The sequence below is a fragment of the Ursus americanus genome, chromosome 5 (genome assembly GCF_024610735.1).
Source record: "Ursus americanus isolate L20-20 chromosome 5, mUrsAme1.1.p, whole genome shotgun sequence".
NCBI lineage: Eukaryota > Metazoa > Chordata > Mammalia > Carnivora > Ursidae > Ursus > Ursus americanus.
In genome coordinates, this window is record NC_142131.1 from 49,894,542 (window position 1) to 49,916,672 (window position 22,131).

Sequence of the window (22,131 nt, forward strand, 5' to 3'; positions counted from 1 at the left end):
CTACCTCCGTCGCTAACAAGGTTACCGGAAGTATTTTCCTTCTTCTCATTGGCCCGCCACTGGACTAAGTTCGTCGGTACTGCGCATGCTCCACAGCTGGTTTCCTCCTTCCTGGCCCCGCCCCATACCCGCTCTAGAAGGGCACAAATCTGCCAACACGCCTGCGCGAGCGGGTGTCCTCCGGAAGCAGTTCTTTGGCCCTGTGACACGTAGCAACGGAGTCAGTTCAGGGTGTTAAGCGTTGTTGGGGGGTTTTGGGGGGGGGTTGCTGGAGCAGCTGACGCCGCTACCGCCGCTTTAGCGTTTGGTGAGTGTCCCAGGCTTGTAGCACACTGTTCGGCTTCTCTTCACTCCTGTGCAGCGCGGCTTGTTGCCGCCGTTCGGCGCCGCGTTCCGGTCCTTTCGCTCAGACCCTCACTCCCTTTCAGGCCCTTGCTTTGACGCAGCCCCTGTACCTCAAGCGCGGCCTTCCAGGAGTCTCCCCTTACCCGGAAGGCCCAGGCCTTATTTTGCAAGGAGACAGTCGCATTGTCAGCGGCAGGGTCTGCCCTGAGGTGAGGAATCGTCTTTGTTGTTATTTAGACCTCCATGGGACCAGTTCTCCCATGCCCCTTACCCTAACCCGGGCATATCAGCTCCGTGAAGTGGAGGTGTCATCCCCGCTTTTAGAGACCAGACGTTTTCTGTGCAACTCCCACCTGGACCTATCCTCCAGATGACGTTCCCCCAATTCCAGAAGAAATAATTTACTGCCTCCTGAGGCTTTTTGCTTCGTATCGAAACGAATTCAGTAGGACCTTGGGTATAAACACTACGTGCCATTTTTCTTCTCTTTCAGATAATTTGCAATGGCAGGGTTTGATAACTTAAACACGGATTTCTACCAGACAAGTTACAGCATCGATGACCAGTCACAGCAGTCCTATGATTATGGAGGAAGTGGAGGACCCTATAGCAAGTAACTTGTCACCTTTGACAATATTTAGTCCAGACTGAAGCGAAAGCCTGTATCCTCATTGTTTGGTTGTGCCTAAAACTCAATGTGTCAACACGTCCCTTGTTAGGAATGTGATTTTTCATAATCTTCCTTCCTCTGGAAAGATCTGTGACACTGGTTTGGGTTTGAAGGGATTGCGCTATTTAGAGTTTCACTTAAAAGTGAAATCTTCAGGTGTGCCCCCAGTGCAAAAGTAGATTGTTAAGGAACTGTTTTCTGGTAATAGTATTTTTACATCATTTAAGATAGGGATGCAAGCTTCAAGTATCTAGAAGATACCTAGGCTATTTCATCTACAGAACCAGTTAAAAATTTAAAATCTTGTGATGGCTAGTTTAAGAAGTTAAGTCAGTCCAAATTTCAGACCTTATCAAGGTTAATTCAAAGGGCTTAGTGACGCTGTTCAGCAGTGTAAGCTCCCTGTTATGAATCATCGGGTGATATTTTTTTTAATAGCAAGTGATAATCATCTTTATTAACGCTCATATGGAAACCTTTTGGTCAGTACACACAGGTTGCCAGTTGCACATTGAAGAGGGGGACTCAAAACCTTTCAGCCCTTAACTGCTAAGAACAAAACAAAACAAAACAACAAAACCCTGATTTTTTAATAGTCTCTGGTGTTAGTGGCAGAAATACTTTACCTGAGGCTTTCCACCAGTCTCCTCTAGGACATCATATTCTTAGTTTTTTTAGGATTTTTACAGATAATCTCATCAGTCATTTCCAATACCATGGTGGCTTCACCTTTTTTAGATAGTGCAGGACCCCTTCAAGAATCTTAAAAAAACGATGAGCCTCTTTCTGAAATATAAATACATCCACTCAAATGCCCACATAAATATGCATGTCACTGCACAGTTGATGTGCCGTCTGATGTTCATCTGTGAACCCTGAATTAAAAACCTCATGAAGAGCCTCCCAGGATGAGAGCAAGAGAAGGTTGTGTATTGAATCAATCTGAGAGAAACATGTAGTAGGAGAACATGTTTGAATTAATGAATGAAAATGCCCAAGAATTTAAAAAGCAAAGCAAAAATCAAGTTCAGCCCTCAGTATGGTCTGTCTTATATAAGCTGTACTTTTTACAGGTTTACAAGCTGTTGATCCCTTGAGTCTGCTTAATTTGATATATTCTAAGGCTTTTGCCCCCCTAAAACCTAACACACTGAACAGTGGGAGGGAGCACGTGAAAAATACTGTGAATCATTTTTTCCTTAAGTTAAATTCTCTTATATACTATCAGGAGTTTATCTCTTTTGAACAATTAATTAGACAGAATTGGAAAAATCGTGTTGAGAAATCTCCATTTATTTATTTACCTAAAAATGTTTTTTGTTTTTTGTTTGTTTTAACCTGTATTAGAGGAAAATGAATGAAAGATTGGCCAGAGTGCAGCCAAAGGGCTTTGGAAAACCTGTCTCTCTACGCAGGCCTATTTTTAACTAAATGATGTTTGGCCTCTGCAGAACTATTACATTTAAATCACAGCCTCCTAGATTTATATATCTCTGCCTTTCTTTCCTGTCCTGTCCATATTTGCATCAGTTAAACGTGTGACTTCTCTTTTCATTCCAGATATCATCCTCTCTTTTCAGTTTCCCATAGGGAGTTTGTTTAGATATTCTTTTGCTAAATATTCTCACAATTCCATTGCAGCCAGATCATGTGCCAGTAACCATTGCTTCAGTATAATAAAGTTTTATTGCAGCTGCTTACATACCCGTTATTGCCAGTTAACAAATATGAGTTCATAAATGAAGCCTAGGAAAACAGGAAGTTTAATATATTATCAGTAATAATTGGGTTTCATTTATAAGCATCATTTATATATTAATATAACTACAACAAAAAGTAAAAGACCCTTTAGTCTTAATCTGTTGAGTTTTATGATTGCCCCATTGGACAGGTCCCACATTGTATGCTAGATATGCCTATAAAATGCCAGCTATGTATTTTTTAAGTATTTAAAGCTAGTATTTTTTCATCTTTGACTTAACTGTTAAATACCTATATGGAATATAGGGTTGATTTAGTCTCTAAAGATCATGTCTATCATGCTATACCCAGCAGGAGCAAGCCACAAATTTTCCTGACCAGGTCCTTCCAGAATAGGAAAACAGTAAAATTCCATGGTGTTGTCTTTCTCACCTTGCATCTGAAAGAAGGAATGATGCTACCACTTTTGAAGCTATCATTTGCTTGTAGTAATTCTGTTCCTTATATGACATTTATGATTTTATATGAAAAGTTCTAAAATGTGGACTGCAGACCCCAGAGGATCCGTGAGAACTTTCGGAGAGTCTTTAAAGTTAAAACTGTTATTATAACAATACTAAGACACTACCTTTTCAGGTGTGTTGACATTTGTACTGATGTTGTAAAAACAGTGATTGGCAAAACTGCTAGTATCTGAATATGAATCAAGACAAGGGCATCAGATTGTTCTAGTAATCGTTGTATTCTTCATTGCCGCACACTTGCTGGGGTGTGGAGGGAACCAGTTTTATTTAAGGATGCCCTCGATGAAGCAGTAAAAATTATGATGCTATTAAATCCTGACCCTTTAGTACACACATTAAAAATATTCTTTGTGACAAAATGGGAAACAGTCATAAAGCACCTCTGGTTCATACTGAAGTACAATGATTTTCTCGAGGAAAAGCCCCTGTGCAATTTGAATCGCAGACTGTATCAGCTGCTCTTCATGAAAACCATTTTTATTGGAAAAAACATCCAGACAAACTATGGTTATTTAGACTTGAGTCCTGCACAGATACTTTCTCAATGATGAAATAATTGAGCTTCTTACTTCAAGAAAGAAAACTGACAGTATGTGTAGCCAATGGTTAAATCCAAGTTTTTAGGTAAAAATGAGGATTTGGGAAAACTGTGTCCATTACTGTGAACTTGTCAGCTTTCCAGTAATTAACCATTTTTCTGATAAAATCAGTGATATTAACAAATACGATTTTCCTATATTTATACCTCATACATATGTTTTATATTAAATATGTCAGTGTTTGGAAGAGCTGTATACTCACATTAATATTTTCTAACTCAGCAGTGAATGTTACAATATCATACCTGAGTAAAGAAAGGATCCATTCAAAGTTCAAGACAGATCAGTGTATTCTAACAGTATAAAAAGTTTATTAGTATTGTTCCATTTTCTGTGTTGCAACTTAAATTTTAAAAACTACCACTTTGAGTTTTGATGTAGTATGAAAAGAATAGTTATGATAATCTGAAAAGATTGTTCAATAGTTTTCCAACTATTTGTCTGCAACACTAGATTTTCCTCACATATTTCAACTAAAGCAATACATCACTACAAATTGAATGCAGAAACAGATATAAGGATTTTTAGCTATCTTCCATTAAACCCCAGATGTTAATGAGATTGTCAAAAATGTAATACATTGCCACTTTTCTCAGTAATCTTTTAAAGTAGTTTTTCATAAAAATTTATGCTGATAGGTAACAGGTTAATTATTACTTTGAATGAATTAATAATTTTTCTTTTTAAAGATTTTATTTATTCGACAGAGATAAGAGACAGCCAGCGAGAGAGGGAACACAAGCAGGGGGAGTGGGAGAGGAAGAAGCAGGCTCATAGCGGAAGAGCCTGATGTGGGGCTCAATCCTGTAACGCCGGGATCATGCCCTGAGCCGAGGGCAGATGCTTAACCGCTGTGCCACCCAGGTGCCCCGAATTAATAAATATTTTAAATGCTGCTGTTTTAATTTCTAATGTGATAAATATTGACAGATATAACCCACATAAATAAAAAATCTTTTGGGTTCCCAGTAATAAATTTTAAGGGTATAAGGGGATCCTAAGAGCAGAGAGTTTGAGAACCACTGGTCTGTACCATTCTTTTTAGCTTTTCTGTTGCATACACATTCATATTCTCTTGTCTTTTTCTGTGAGAGAGAGAGAGAATAAAATATAATCTGTTTATGCAGATTGTAGAAGCCTCCATACATTCTAACAGATCGATACAATAGCGTATTACACTAAATCAAAAAATGTTAATTCTTGTCCTAGTTCATTTCAACCATCTTGTTTTGGGATGTGTGTGTGTGTGTGTGTGTGTGTGTAAATAAATGGAAATCAACATATTTGCATATAAAAATGACAGGGGAAAGGTATATATGGAAAGAAGATACTATAGCTCTCTCCATAAAGTAGGATTTGGGGGTGATTTTTATTATAATTGTTAAGAGTTGGCCACTGGAGTCAAAAAGTTTGGCTTTGAATCCTGACAAAATCACAGGCAAATCATTTTCACCCAAATACCAGTTTCTACATCTTTATAATGGAAGGATGATAAAATTAACCTCCTAAAGTTGTAGTGAGGTAATAGGATATAATTCACATTAAACACTTGACACAGTAACATTCAAATAGGTTATAAATATTTTTGGAAATTTTTAGTAGTTAATATATACCTATATGTTATTTATAACATTTTAGAATGAATTAATTTTAATGAATAGTAAATGTACAACACTTTTAAAGGTGCAGAAGTTTTTAATATGAAAATTAAGTCTTCCACTTCCCCCGGCTTCCAGGTCCTTTTACCTATATAATTATATGTTATGCTATCTATGTTACATTATACCTAAATGTACATAATTGTATGTATTATACGTAATGTGTGTACATGTGTATATAAATATATACATACAGATATAGTCCAATAAGTACCATCACAGTATATCATATGGTATATACTGTTCTGAACATTGGGTGTTTTTCAACTCTGCCCACTAAGTATCTTTTGGTTATCATTCCTTATTAGTACACATAAAAGTACCTCATTCCTTTTAACAGGTGCGTAGTAATTTATGCCCCTATTACAATATATTTACTGGTAACTGTTCGTATTGTTTTTTATCTTTTGCTATTAAAATAGTGTTTCATCGAATTTTATATTACTATATAATCAGAAAAATAAATAGCATTTTTTAAAGTTTGGATTGGTCTAGGGAGTAAGTAAATTTTGAGAGTCCCATTGGGCTCTCCAGAGGGCTATGTGTAGTTGAAATTTTGCCATTACTTGAATTTGCTTTTAATCAAGATCAGTGAATTTAAAAATTAGATTTAATTTTAAAATCTCAATATTCATGGCAGTCATTAGATTTTATATTTGTCAAAAGGGAACTATTAAATTTTTAAGGGTGATTAAACTTAAAGGATCTTTAAGGCTTCTCAGTTCTTTCTAAAAATATCTTTTAAAATAATTGTTTTACTTCTATATTTCTTACTATGTAATGAGATTAGACCTGTTCATAGGTAAGCCCAGAACATGGTAAAACGGTTTTTTATTTAATTTTTTTATAATAATTTTTTATTATGTTATGTTTGTCACCATACAGTATATCCTTAGTTTTTGGTGTAATGTTCCATGATTCATTATTTGCGTATAACACCCAGTGCACCATGCGATATGTGCCCTCCTTAATACCCATCAATGACCTATCCCAGTCCCCCACTCCCCCTCCCCTCTGAAGCCCTCAGTTTGTTTCCCAGAGTCCATAGTAAAGATACTGCTTCAGCATCCTTCTGTTCCCTGTTGTTATCATCATTACAATAGCCTTGGTAAAGTCTCTTTTTCTACGAAATGCAGGATTTACTATAGCACATATCAAATGAAACAGGTGTACACCTAGTTTGAAAACTTAGAAGTGCTATTCAAATGCAAGATGTACTAATAATGTTTTGTTATATTCAGAAAGCTTTCACAGAAAGAGGCTTGAATTTTTCCACTCTGTATTTGAAATTGGTGGTTGTTCTTAAAGAGATTTACCCACTTGCAAAAAATAGCATACTACAAAAAGTGAAGAAGAATGATTACATTCAATGGAGAACCAGACCACAGTGGAAAATTACATAGCATGTAGTACAAAGTCTGTCATGCTACATTTTCATTCATAGTCTTAGGCGTCAATTGTATTTAACAGCTCTCTTCATGTTACTTATACTTCCTGGAGAGGGAGAAATAGATAAAATTCTTAAGTTGTTGACCACCTAATGTTTAGAAGTTTCATAGTTTGTAAAATGCTTATGTGCTGTGTGAGTGTTGGCATCATCAGGAAGATTCTTTAAAAAAACAACTTACCATTGTAGATGATTAGATTGGTCTTAGTTATCATTTCAATACCATTTATGAAAACTGGCAAAGTAGCTATTCTAGGAATTGCATGACTATGACAACCTAGGTCTCAGAGATATCCACTGTTGACATAATTCTGAGAAATGTACTTTGATTTACAGACAGTATGCTGGCTATGACTACTCGCAGCAAGGCCGATTTGTCCCTCCGGACATGATGCAGCCACAACAGCCATACACTGGGCAGATTTTTCAACCAGCTCAGGCATACACTCCAACGACACCTCAGCCATTCTATGGAAACAACTTTGAGGATGAACCACCTTTATTAGAAGGTAGGATTGTTTGCAGTGTTTCATAGTATTCTGTATTGCCCTTCTGGTCAGTGAAAATATATCTTAGTTTGGAGAACTTGTCCTTTCCTTTAAAAGAATAATGTTATAGAAAAAAACAGATATGAAACCACATTGAGCCATCGGGGACCAGATTTTTTTAATAGATCTTTATAAAGTGATAGTTATGTCAGTATGTGCATTGACTTTTACTTCACATTACTAATTAAAGTCTGTCAGTGGAAGAAATGAAAGTAGCATGGCAGTGACTATTCTACATGGAAGAAGCTGGCAAAAGTAGTAACATCACTGAAAAGTATGGAGTTTTTCAAATTGTATCCTAAAACCCATAAAGCAGTAATTTTATACATTTTTGGGAGGGTGAGATACCCTTTCAAAGTCTAATGAAAGTTATGAATACTCTTCTCAGAAAAATGCACACCTGTGCATAGAAACATAATTTCATATACAATTTCATAGCATCTCCAGGTATTCCTGAAGCCCCAGGTAAAGAATTCCTTAACACTGCCCATATATTCTTTGTTACACAGTCACAGCTGAGAATGTTGTATTTTTTCACATCCATACACTTTTCCAGCACCAAACCAGAAATAGGATATTTGTGAAGTAAGCACCACAATCAGTGAAGACTGGTATTGAGGACTAAGCATAATGTCTCATATTGCTAGATTCTCTTTTGATGCTGAGTGTTTCATTTTGTCTCCTATTGCAGCATAAATTCTGGTAAACTGAAGGTGTGTCACAAATCCTAATTGTCTTATTTTCTTTTCCTTTAGAATTAGGTATCAATTTTGACCACATCTGGCAAAAAACATTAACAGTGTTACATCCATTAAAAGTAGCAGACGGCAGCATCATGAATGAGACTGATTTGGCAGGACCGATGGTTTTTTGCCTTGCTTTTGGAGCCACGTTGTTACTGGTAAGATTTTAGTTTGAACTCTCAGTGTGAGAGGAGAGAACAATCTTTCAGTGTTCCACCAGGAGCCATTTTCATAACTCTGTTTATACATGTGTTTTGAATGGTATTGAATTGCCTAGATTATATACCTATTCATCATTTCTCCATTGATAATAAATGTCGTATATTTTGAAATAATTTTTTGTTCCAAGAAAAGGTCTAATTATTAGAGGAAAAAAACAAATAATAACATGTGGCTTCAGTCCCTCATCAAACTTCCTTCTTTTTAGCAATTGACATTGTTTAGCCTGTTGCTCTTTTGTTTGTTTATGTATTTTAATGATAGCTTTTTTTTTTTTTAAATCTATGGACTTTGTGTGGTGTTTTGTTGTTATAGTGGTGCTGGTTGTCACTTTACTATGTATTATTTTAATTTTTAATGAATTGGAACGTTAAAGGATAAGACGTTTTACTGTCTATTTCCTACCTCCCTACAAATGTTAAAGTATATTGAAAATGAATACTTGTAAAGATAATTTGTTAGTATCTGTTGTGTTTTATGTCTCTGAATTAGAAGAGATAAATGATGTAATGGATAGAAGATGGGATTTTTAGCCAGAAAAGCTGGGCATCAGTTCATTGCTCCTGCTGTGTCCTGGAGCAAGCCGTTTCATCCTTCAGCTCCCTCTGATAGATAATCCTATGATTCCCACCTCACAAGATTGTTTACAGATTAACCCAGACAGGTTATATGAGAACACTGAAAAATTTTAATGTGCTGTACAAGTATGAGGTTTTATTACTACATTAGTGAATTCGTTGGTGATCCCAGCTGAACCCTTTGAAACTTCTACACTCACATATTTACAAATAAATACTGAGTCTAACAAAAATGACAAGAATTTTTCCATGTAACATAATCTTTAGAGGCGTTCTCGTGATTTAGTTTTATATGTCCAAAATCTGACAAACCAGGAAGTTTTTGAAATCTTCTCTGTGGACTGATTTTCATCATAGTATGACTTGAGTACAGTGTTCATATATCTTGACAGTACTACGACAGCAATTTAACTGACTTATACGTCTTAAGTCTGTTCAGTAATGTTTTTTACAAGAGCATAATTAAGTTTTTTTGTTTGTTTGTTTGTCAAAAGACTGTAAATCTACCAACAATTTGGAAAAATAATGAACGAAAACTATATTTTCCATTACATTTCTCTTACTTGTTAATCAGTTTTCTTTTCCCCTCCCCATAGAACCACAGTGTCCTGCTTATCCTGCCTTCTTTTCTCTTAGCTCCTTTAACAGCCATGTTACAAAGATTGCAACTACATCTACCAATGAGAATAAATTGCTTCTGGGCAATTTTGGTGGTATTAGGTGCTTTCAAGTAATATTAGATATTGTCCAAACATTCTGCAAGGCTTTTCATCTTGTCTGTGTAGTTTATTTGCTTAAAATCAGCTAGATTTCTTTTTAGACATCTACTACTTAAAGGTGATTGTACCGTGATTTTGTATCTTTATTTGCTGAATTGCTCAAATAGTAAACTGGAAAATGAAAAACCAGATATCTGTGTATTGGGAAGTGGATACTTCAGATTTCTTGAGACAGCTGTAAAAGCGAATCTGTGTTTTACTATTCTGCATAAAGAATAGATGTCTCTGCAGATTTTGATGCTCACAACGTGAATATTTTCTTACCTGTACCATTTTAGGTGAAGTAAGACCAAAAAGAACTTATTTTCTTTCTTTTAACCTATAATCTTTTCTTTACCCATAGGCTGGCAAAATCCAGTTTGGCTATGTATATGGGATCAGTGCAATTGGATGTCTAGGAATGTTCTGTTTATTAAACTTAATGAGTATGACAGGTGTTTCATTTGGGTGTGTGGCAAGTGTCCTTGGATATTGTCTTCTTCCCATGATCCTACTTTCCAGCTTTGCAGTGATATTTTCTTTGCAGTAAGTACTGATCTTTATTTTGGGGATTGATTGACCAATTCTCTGTAATAGGATTTATCTCACCATCAGTTAAATATAAATCACTGATTCAGCAAACATGAGATACAGTGCCTGTTGTGAATGAGGACTGTACTACATGCTTTTCAGTGGTGAACAGTGGGACTGAGAATAAATTTTAAAATCTTTTATACCATCTCTGCTTTTATCTGTGGTAAAGAATTTCACTTCTTTTGTGTTTACTTACCAGTGTCAGTAAACAAACCAAACGGTGGTGATTGTTAACTAAAATATTGCATGAAAAGAACAAGTTGTTAAAATTATACTTACTGTCTCTGATATTTTTTAGACTATATCTAATTTCTTAAAGATGTTGGGCATATGCTAAGTGAATGAACATACTCTGTGTTTGGCAGCTTTTTAACTGAAAACGAAACATTCTTTTTATGGGAGGAGGCTGTTACTAGCCTGCCATGTTCTCAGATGCACTTGTAAGCAGCTTTAAGTATGTAATTGTTAAATAACATGTTAGGTAAGGTTAAAAAGGAAAGTGTAAATTCCTGCTGATGAAGTTCTCTCCTCATGGCCAGTGTGCAGATTCTCTCTCAACAGTTCAGGCTCCTCCTTGTGGTTAGTGCCAGGCACAATCTATGATGGGCTTTTGTTGCACTTAAAAAGTTAAAGGAGAGGTTAGGGGAAGAGCATGTATCAGCTGTTTGATGCTAGAGATTTGGCAAGATGATGGCTTCATAATGTTATTGCTTTGCATAAATTTTCAGTGTAGAAACTGTTTCACTCTTTTCATTTGTGGAGCTTGGGAGATATATATTTGAATTTTACAAATGAGATTTTCTACCAAAGCAGTATTTTCTAACCAGGGCCCTTTGCTCTCAGGGGATGTTAGGCAGTGTCTGGAGATAATTTTGGTTGTCATAGTTGTGGGGCGTGCAGAGGTGCTACCGGTACCTCACGGCTAAAGGCCAGGGATTCTGCTAAACAACCTGACAATGCACAAAACAGCCCTTCACAATGAAAGTGCATCCATCCCCGATGTCAATAATGCCAAAGTTGAGAAACCTACCTCCTGTGCTAACAGGAGCAAAATGTAGTTACATAAATGAGCTTTTTATCACATCATTGAATGTGGATGTGAATAATTGAGCGTCATTGAATTCACCGTGAGGTACATTATTTTAACATTTGAAAAAAAATTTTTGATCATTTCTGCAGATGTGTACAATGTGGATTTAAAATACTTCTCTTTAGAATTGATTGTTGTTATATTCTTATATAACTAATCTCATCTACTGCCTTTTCCTCCCTCCCCCCGTTTTTCCTTGTTGGTTACAGAGGAATGGTAGGAATCATTCTCACTGCTGGAATTATTGGATGGTGTAGTTTTTCTGCGTCCAAAATTTTTATTTCTGCATTAGCCATGGAAGGACAGCAACTTCTAGTAGCATATCCTTGTGCTTTGTTATATGGAGTCTTTGCCCTGATTTCCGTTTTTTGAACTGAATTTATCTGGCGTGTGAACATCATTGGGCCAAAAAGGACTTTGAACTCTTATATTGGACCAGCGAACAGCTACAGTGCAACTCTCATGCAGACCTAACATTTGACTGTTGGAGCAATGGAAGTAAACATGTATCTTTTGTTCATTTTTATAGAACTTTTGAATACTATGTTGGATTTATCTGCAGTATGACTAGCTTTAAGTGTTTGTGCTTATACAAGTAAGAATAAGAAGTGCTATTTCTCTTCTGTTCCTGCAGCCTTTGAAAAACAAATTTTTTTCCTTGCAAATTATATTAAGATGTTTTTAATAGATTTTTATCAACTGTGGAAACTAACCACAGAGCTAATAATCTTTCTTAGAAACAACCCAATCATAGTTAAGAAGACACGAGACTTATTGCAGAAATATTTTTCCAAGGGATTAGGAAAGAAAAATTGCCTATATTCTTGAGCTAGATGCACTTGAAGCAAAAAGTGATCCCAAAGTAGAGTTTTACGAGTTTGCACTTCAAAAATTTGACATTCCTTTAAATTATCTCATGGAGTTTTTGCTAAAATTCAATGAGACAAGAAGTTCATAGTCTACTTTATTGTAGACAGAAAATGTGAACACCTGTTAAGATTAGCATTAACTAAACTGTAGTGACCCAGACTGGCCACATTAATGTTCATAGTTGGATCTCCATATTTCCTAGGAAAAAGAAAATCACTAACCTTTTTTGAGAAAAATATTTAAAATGTCACAATTTCAGTACTGCAGTTATCGATGTAAAATGCATTTGATGCTTAGTAATTAAAATTTTCCCAATTTTAACTGCTGTTGAGTTGACTTTCGCTGTTTTCGGTATCGCATTTTCTTTAAGTTGTGGTTTTAACTTGTATTCCTGATTTATCTTAAGTTTTAAGAACAAATAATTTAGTATAAAATCAGAAAAAAAGGGATTAAGTGAAAGGCAATTTGAGTTACAACATTATTTCCTTGTATTAAATTTATTTGGTTAATGTCATGCTCTCTTGCCAGAGAACCTGTAGGAAAATATTATATCTTGTATTTTGATTATTGGCTTTTTCTGAAAAAATTGCCTCTGATTTTAGACAAGCTCAGTTACACTTACAAGAAAGGTGCCCTGTGGGGAGGAAAATGTTGCTTTTTTTAAAAGAAAAAGGAGACTTTTGGACTAAGTAAGAAAACACCAAACTGATGTTAATTGTTGTTTTTAAAAGGTAGTGTTCAATCAAAAAAGGAGATTAAGTTAATAAAATACCTTTCTTATAAGATCATGATTTCTAATTTTTGGAATCACATAAATTTGTTTTTCTTCATTAATACTTAATCTTCTGAAGGAATACTCTCAGTAATAATTCATTTCTGTCTGGATTTGCAAATGTACCAGAGTGTTTTAGAATATTTTTTATTGCAATCTGTGGATAGTATCTTTTTTGCCTTTTTCAGCTCATTTTAAAATACATTTCTTATAAGATCATGATTTCTAATTTTTGGAATCACATAAATATGTTTTTCTTCATTAATACTTAATCTTCTGAAGGAATACTCTCAGTAATAATTCATTTCTGTCTGGATTTGCAAATGTACCAGAGTGTTTTAGAATATTTTTTATTGCAATCTGTGGATAGTATCTTTTTTGCCTTTTTCAGCTCATTTTAAAATACATTTCTTATAAGATCATGATTTCTAATTTTTGGAATCACATAAATTTGTTTTTCTTCATTAATACTTAATCTTCTGAAGGAATACTCTCAGTAATAATTCATTTCTGTCTGGATTTGCAAATGTACCAGAGTGTTTTAGAATATTTTTTATTGCAATCTGTGGATAGTATCTTTTTTGCCTTTTTCAGCTCATTTTATAAATACACACTAATCTTATTAAGGCAAATATAATGAGTGCCTTCTGTTAATATCCAGTTTTTCCTAATGAACAGGGTAGGTGATGCTTTGGGAATTAAGTTTTCTCACTGTTGCTTGGTTTTAGACCATTAATCTTCAGCCAGATTCCCCAAATTATTTTCTTATTTTTTGCCTCTCCCACCCCCAAGACAATAATTTTTAATTTATATCAATGTTGAGAGATTTTTGTTGTTGGTTATCTTATTTAACTCCAGAGCGATAAGGCACAAAACCATCATATATAAACAGTTACTCTGTCAAAACAGCTATATAGTGGAGTTGCATTTAATGCAAGAGGTTAGTTTTAGAGTTTGCTTGGTACTTGAAGAGTCATGTATAGCCAAAGTTTCCCTTCTAAAAATTTTCCTTAAAATACAATGTATGTAGCCATATTTATGCATAGTTTAGAAGCTGAAAAACTTTCAAAAAGTTGTATGTGGTGACTTTTTTCTCTGGCATTGTAGTAGATTTTTGTTTCCTCAGTGAAGTTCCTGGAAGAGCACCTAGCTTGCTTTTAGGGCCTATTTTGTACCAAAAACATAACATGTATTGTTAAATACTAGAGGTAACTCAGTATGGCTACAAGCTCACTTAGTGATTGTCCCTGAGTAACAAATTCACTGTGAATGGATTTTCAGGATCTCTCACTCAAGCTAGAGTGTTCTTTATTTATGCATGCCTTTATGCCAAGAACAGACAGTTGCTTTTATGTGTGATATAAACGTATGTTTTATGACTTTTAATACCATGTTATATTACCACGTTTACCAGTGGGTGCTTTCAGGAGCTCTGTAGCTAGGCTTGTAGGAATAGGCATTCTTTCTGCAGATAGTTATAAAGATAGTGCAAAATTCTCTAAATCTTAAAATGCTAACTGTTGTCACATACTAGGCATCCAATCAAAGAGAATTTTTAAAAATGCGTCTAATGACATATTTTGAGTAGAATTTAAGTACTGTGCATTTGACATTTCGCAAGTTTATTTGTAACTTTAATGGGTATAGCTCAACTCAAATATACTCCAAATCTAAGTAGGACAATTATCTCTGAAGTTCAAATTATACAATTATTTTTATAGTGTTTGTTACCTACAAAAAAGGAGCCTTTCCTTTCTGAAATTAGACACTTTTTTCCTTGTAAATGGAAGAATTTAGAACTTTGGGCAAAAAGAGAACTATAGAAATTAAAATCTTATTCAATAGGGTACTCTGACCTAGTCGTGGAAAATTGTGGGGAAGTCAGGACCACATTTGGAGATTTGCCTGTTGTCATATAGAGCAGAGCTAATGTAATGATTCAGACAATTTGCTTAACTTGCCCTGTAGGAGAAATTATATATATATATAATTCCTATTCCTACAATATATATGTATATGTATATATACATATATGTATGTGCGTGTATGACATATATATAAAATATATGACAAGGTGTTTAGCCTTTCATAAAATATTTCCAAAAGTTTTCCAAGGAATATAGAATGGTACAGATCATAGCATGAAGAGTACCAAAGAATAGCCCTCGGTTTTCAGAACTCTAGCTAGAGCAAGCTTCTATCCAAATAATGCTCCAAGTTAAATCTATCCTCACAGACTATCCACTGATTCATTTTATGATGCCATGTCAGATTCTAACTACTGGTTACCAAATGATCTCAATTTTTATAAATTTCAATTTATTTGGAAATGAAAGCTTAAATGATTTCTTAAGCAATTTCATCTAATGATATGCTTGTTTCAAAATAGGAACTTTAAGAATGAAACATTTAGAATTAGGCAAAAACAAAGTACTTTTTCAAAGAGTTACAATAATTAATGGGAGATTCTTTTTTCTTCTTAGGATATATTTAGGATTTGGGGGAAGGAATGGCAATAACAAGATACCAAGGTTTATTGTGAATCCCGTAAGGAAAAATTGGATTGTGTGCTTTGATGAATAGTTAAGAATGATCTATCATTAGCTTGTCACGAATACGGAGTTTGCTTTCAAACAGCCTGAGTAAAGCTTATCCTCACCACTCTCTACAATCTGTGCTATTATTATTTTACACCACCAATGAAGATATAATTGATTTTTAACTCTACTCTGCCACCATCCAAATTGAAGTTTGAATTTTAATACATAACTATTACTTGAATTTCAGTAAGCTGCTTTGTTCATTAATAATGAAATATTCATAGCTGGGCAGTAGGTAATAGAAAACATTAAATATTAAATTATTGATTTCTAGGGATTGGCAGAGTCCTTAAGTAGAAGTGTTTTATATTAACAAATGTATATCTCAGAACGGTGACTATGCAAACTGAAGAAAGAAATCTAGTAGTGTGCAGTTAGGATTTTTGCATCAAGATAGGAATACTTCTACCCTTGTGAACCAAGTTCCTACTTTAGTTAATGAAGAACATTATCTGCTGATGGAGCACAGTGTCCTGTGTTTGTGCAAATAAATTAAAATGATTACATACTCAAATGAGGACTAATTAAATACAGAGCTGTTCTCCTAATTTAAAAGCACAAATACTTTCTTGAGCACATTCGGTTCTGAAAATCGGATATTACGTTTTTTGTTAGCCTAACAAATTAGGCTTACCTTGTGTATATAAATTTGGTTTATTTCTGAAACTACCACTAAATCTGATAGCAAGTGGGGTGATTAATTATGCATTAAGGTGTTTAAAATAGCTTTTCAACACTAGCAGCACAAAAAGAATTTTAAAAATGAGAAGACAATGAAGTACTCAGTAGATACATTTAAGATACTTAATTTATATACCTACTTGGCTTACTCTGGTTATCTTAAAAGTAGAGAAAGCAATATGGTTATTTCATTTTTTTCTTCAGGTAAATATAGTTTGAAAGTCCTTGTAAAATTTCATGATAAATTTGCTTACAGTTTTCAGTTTTGTGATCTTTGTTAATGCTGTAGGTCTTGATAGTCCCTTCTTTAGGCAGCCAATGGTCCTAAAAGTCCTACTGTGTTAAATGTTTTTTCAAAATAGGAATGTCTTTATTTCCTTTTCATGTTACATGCCATCATTACGATAAAGAAAAATATCTCTATACAGCAATAGAAAGGAGTGGTTTATAGATAAGATGTTCTAAGAGGAATGACGCTCAGAAACATTATGCTAAGAAAAAAAAAGCCGTATATGAAAGACCACATATCCATTTATATGAATTTCTAGAAAAGAAATCTGTAGGGATAACAAATTAGTAGTTGTCTGGGGGTAGAAGTGGGAATTGATTGCTTAGCAAGAGGGAGCTTTTTGAGTGATCGTGGTTGCACAACTGTATGTTTATTAAAATCATTAAAGTATACCCTTAAAATGTGTTAGGTTTTATGATAATAAAACCTAGGTTAATAGTGTGGAGGGTGAGAATGGGAGGTAGAGCAAACTGCTAGAACATCTGTGTTCATTTAGAGTTCAAGAGGAAGGAAGAAGAATCCTAAGACAGATATTAACAGAGGAAAAAACAATAAAGAACTTTTGACCAGAGGGGGGAAAAAATTGAGACACCAAAGAAGTGAGATTGCCACCCCCTCCAAATTTCACTCCTCACCTAACTCCCTTCAGATTGATTGGTTTGCGTCCTAGCGGACCACACACAGGTGTCCTCTTCTGCCCCCTTGTACCCCCAGTGGCTTGTTCCACATGAATACACATGTGCACACTCCTCTTTTTTAAAATTTTTATTAAAATCCTAGAATGAAATCCATTTTATTAATTTGGTGGTTTTACTGTATTCACAATGTACAACCATCATCACTATTTAATTTCAGAATATTTCCATCACCCCACAGAGAATCCCCATACTTCTCACTTTCCTACCTCCCATACCCTGGCAACCAGTAATTATTTTCTGTCTCTGGATTTGCTTGTTCTGGACATTTCCTATGAAGAGAAGCATAAAATGTGGCCTTTTGTTTCTGGCTTCTTTCACTTAGCATAATGTTCTCAAGGTTTTGTTGTTGTTGTTGTTGTTGTTGTTGTTGTTTTACGTAGCAATCTATTGTGGGCATCATTATATATGTTAAACATTGAAATTTTCTTCATTCTTTTTCCTGGCTGGATATCATTTTATTAAATGACCAGAATTTAATTTACTTCAGCAGTCCCCTTTTGTCAGACAATTGGGATCTTTGTACATTTTTTAAAAGTTACAAGTAGTGCTGCATTGGTACCGGCATCTTCTATTATTACAATGCCATATTTGCTTTTTATAGCACTCAGGTTAATAATTACTTAAATGCAGAATTTAAATTCTGAAAATTTCAATCACTTTATTTCCTAATAGTTCTGTTTAGTATGAGTCTAGTTTTTGATTTGTTGAAGCATGCAAGTCACATCTGTGTTTGTACAAGCATTGCTCTGTGGTTCTCTGTTACCTCAGCATTTTTATACTACTCTTAAGCAGTGGAATATGAACACTGTAAAAGTATCATGTCACACCCACACCTCAAATTATTCCTACATTAGAAAGGAAGACTTCATTCAAAGTGAGCTGCCTTTTTTTTTCTTGCCCGTTTAGAAGAGTCAGTCTGACAGTGTCATTTTAAGGTCACTGTTTTTACATGCCTTTTTTTAAAAAGTTCTGAAATGTGCCCATTTTTAATTTCCCCTTCAGTGGATCTTCATGCTCATCTAATTTACTCATTTCAGAACATCCCTATCATTTAACTCAGTTGTGCTTTAATTGTATCACTACTTATCTTTAGCGAGAATATCAGATATATGGTATGATCTGACAGTGACTCTGCTCAGACTAGGCCTTGTTACCCAATTTGTTCCTATTTTAATTCCCAGGAGTTAAATTTTATAATGATAGCAGTTATAAAGACTAAAATCAACATCTCTACTTCAGACATCTGCAGAAGTCAGTTTGTTATGTAAATTTTTATTGAGCTTTAAGAGTTGAATTACTTAATAAAATGATTTAAAATGCCTTCCTTTTGCTTGTTTATTGTTTGCATGGGGTTGTTTAGATGGTATTTTTTGCTTTGGCATTGTGTGTATAATATTTTATGGCTTGCTTTTTTTTTTTTTTAAGATTTTATTTATTTATTTGACAGCATGAGCACAAGCAGGGGGAGCAACAGGCAGAGGGAGAGGTAGAGGCAGATTTCCCCCTGAGCAGGGAGCCCGATGTGGGGCTCAGTCCAAGGACCCTGGCATCATGAGCTGAGCTGAAGGCAGACACTTAACTGAGCCACCCAGGCGCCCTATGGCCTGCTTTTTTAATGCACTTTTTAAAAACACCGTTTCTGAACTGTTTAAATGTGGTACCTTTTCATCACTGCATGAGCAGTCCTATTGAACAGCATCTTCCAGCTTAAATGCCAATTCAGATACTCCTTGCATGTCTAGGTCTGTCACAAGGGCATGCTTAACCCAGGTTCAGTTTTTACCAGCTCTTCAGAATGTATTTTATTCTAACTAGTCTAGGTCACAATCTTCCTGGGATAACATGGCTTTGGCTTTTTCTATAAAAAATTGAATCACTTCTATGGTTTAATAAAAGATTAAACTGCATCTACAGTGAGAGGAATGTTGTTTTAATATGGCTGTCCTTGATCATCTACTTTGAACCAAAGTTAGAATTTAATATTTGACGTAAGAATCGTACTGATTTTCTGTTTTTATTCATATCACAAAAATAAGAATCATTTATGAACAAACCATGAAACTCTCTGTCTTAACCAGGTCCCTCCTAGAGGCAGAATGGGAGCTGAGCTGAGAGCATGAAAGTCAAGACTGAATTGAAGATGATAGCAAGGAGTCTGGGGCCCTAAGAGAATCAGCAGGGGGAAGGTTGGAGAGATTGTGCTAACATGTACTAGGAAATTTGTTTTCATACTTATACTATGTTATATGAACAATGATATACAATTTTTAGTGTATCAAAATACAGCCTATTTACATTATTGGTGTAAAAGCCGTAAGTACTAAATATAGATAGCAGCAAGGTATGTTAATTTTATAAATCAATTTTATCAAGGAAGTCAAATGTAAAGCAGTTTTTCAACATCCAGACTACATAAGGCAATTCTTGCTGATACAATCATGTTTGCAAAACCTCTCACAAATTCATTTTAGCCCTAGGGTTTGGAAATTTCTCCTCCCCAGTAATTTCAATTGCTCATGCTGCAATTAGAGCATCAGTCTTCTTGTTCTTTCTTTATTAGAGATGGACTCAGGTCGCCATCCTCTAAGACTGGGGCAGGGAACCTGTGGTCCCTGGCCAAGATCTGAAGACAGTATCCTATTACTACCATCCTAATGCCCCTCATTCATATGCCTCCTTCCTCCGCCAAGCTGGGTGCACTCTGGCTGCTGGTCCACATTGGCAGTTATAATATTCAGAATCAGAGCAGAGCTGATGAATTGAAGTAGTTACAGAGCTATAAAAAAAAATAGGCAGTTTATCAACATTTTTAAGAGAAACAATATATCTACTGCCCAGGGTACAGCTTCTGTCCCTGCCTCTCTGTATCCTGTTGGTTTCTGTTTATTCCAACTCTAGTTGACCCTGATACAGAAATGAGATGTATTTGTAGCATTTGTTGTGCATGTCAAAGTTTTATGGTGCCTATTCTCAGTTCTTTAACAAAAAAGTAATATTGCCTCTCTATGGGGAAAATAGACTTGATCTCTTTTTGCAAGTGATACAGGGAAGAGTAAGGCCCTTGCTTCAAGTTTTCCTGGTTCACTGCCTGGGGAAGTGCTTCCCCGCCTTGCTCAATGAGCTTGTCCCATTGAATGCAGCTCCAAACTATTAAGTTTCTACTGTGAACAAAATCCTGCTTTTGCCTTCCTCCTTACAAGCTAAATATTCTCTGCTTTAATGCATTTACTCACAACTTACTTTTTCTCATTGCCCTTGGACTCTTCTCTAGATCCTTCACAAATTCTTCATGTTTCTTTAATTGTATGACCCAGCTCAGGACTTGCATGTTTCATGTACCTAGTAACAGGTATATAAACGGTCACCTGGCATTTACTTCTTTTTGTATTGACTAAGAATGACATGTTTTGTATGTGCTTTTTTTTTATGGGGATTTTTTATTGTGTTATGACATGTAGAAAATTTCCCAGAATGTAAGTGTCCAGCTAGTGAATTTTCACAAAATGAGCATAGTCACATGACTGGATCAAGAAACAGACACTCAAAGCATCTTAGTAGCCCCTCACAGGCCCCCATCCACGTTCTTCCTGTCCTCCCCTGCTGAGTCCAATTTTCTGACCACCGTGATAAAGCATCGCAATCCTGGCACTTTTTCATGTATGCTTTTGAACTGTGAGCTGAGAGTGGAAAATACATACCTTAGCACTAGCCCTGCTAATAAGTGGTGAGACCTTGATTACGTCATTTTGTGCTTTAGTTTTCTCTCTATAAAATGAAGAACTTGTATGAGATTTAAGGCATTTCACTTCTAAAATAGAATGTATAATATATATTATTATATATGTTATATACTTATAGAATACATAAATATGCATAAGTATCGAGTTGGTAATAAAATCTCAGTCATATTCAAAAAGAATATATTGGCATGGGAAAGTGTTCTATATATTTTTTTTTAAATTTTATTAGCTGTATAAAATTATAGAAGTATATAGAGAATGATATCTTTGTTTTAAACAAAAACACACATTTTTTCACCTGGCACAGATATTTTATTAAGTGAGGGAATTAATGACTAGATGCTCTTTTTTCAGAGCTCTTGAATTGATTGGAAGAAGTTTTAACTATACCTTAGAAAGAAAACATGGTTTTGCCCTAATAACTCCTAATGTAATTTTTAGCTTTTCAATATATTGTCCTTCTAATTTAATTGCATTAAAAAATATTAAAAAGGCACATCACCCATAGGCCAGAGTTTGCTACTCTACCATTAGAGTAATCCATTTTTGGGGGCTTCATCAATGCCCCTCTCAATCATAAAACAATAATCTAATTCTCTCTAAGGTACCAAGGACTTCCATCTATGTTAGCAGTGGCCTCCTGTGGTATAGCATGACTCTTCTGGAAAAATACAGTAACCATTTCCTTAGTTCAATCACTAAAATGTCTTGGACAAAATAAAAGCTGTGCTACTCTTGAGGGCAGCAATTACGTCCATCTCAGCATCATGGGAAGTGCAGGAAAAATCGGCGTGGCTCTCAAAAGGCACACAGCCAGTAAAGGAACAAGAGGGATTTTTTTTTTTTTTGGTTCTTTATGAATAAAATGGATTTTTATACTTAGAGTATGTAACATAGAATTAGATAAAAAGTATAATATACTAAATACCCATGCCCCTGCCCATAGATTGAGATGTAAAAACATTGTCAAGTACAGTTGAAATAATTGCAGCCCGTCTCTTCCCAGC

The 22,131-nt window shown here is 35.1% G+C and overlaps 1 protein-coding gene across 2 annotated transcripts; it reads left to right on the forward strand.

The window, feature by feature from the left end:
- Window positions 1-160: 160 nt before the first annotated feature.
- On the forward strand, window positions 161-18,705 carry YIPF5 (Yip1 domain family member 5). 2 transcript variants are annotated; one of them, XM_045794381.2, is made up of 7 exons: window positions 169-307; window positions 429-554; window positions 839-958; window positions 7,281-7,453; window positions 8,248-8,393; window positions 10,155-10,336; window positions 11,684-18,705. In XM_045794381.2, exons 3-7 carry the CDS (start codon window positions 849-851, stop codon window positions 11,844-11,846), a joined length of 774 nt encoding a protein of 257 aa, XP_045650337.1. In that variant the 5' UTR covers window positions 169-307; window positions 429-554; window positions 839-848; the 3' UTR covers window positions 11,847-18,705. The 2 variants fall into 2 exon arrangements, with proteins under 2 accessions (XP_045650336.1, XP_045650337.1); XM_045794380.2 differs by lacking the exon at window positions 429-554 and having other exon boundaries at window positions 161-307.
- Window positions 18,706-22,131: the final 3,426 nt, after the last annotated feature.

Bases quoted from the DNA above. Each gene is read 5' to 3' on its own strand.
- YIPF5 (XM_045794380.2), top strand. From the start codon at position 849: ATGGCAGGGTTTGATAACTTAAACACGGATTTCTACCAGACAAGTTAC. The intron at 959-7,280 runs GTAACTTGTCAC...TTTGATTTACAG, and splicing joins AGTGGAGGACCCTATAGCAA to ACAGTATGCTGGCTATGACT. The intron at 7,454-8,247 runs GTAGGATTGTTT...CTTTTCCTTTAG, and splicing joins TGAACCACCTTTATTAGAAG to AATTAGGTATCAATTTTGAC.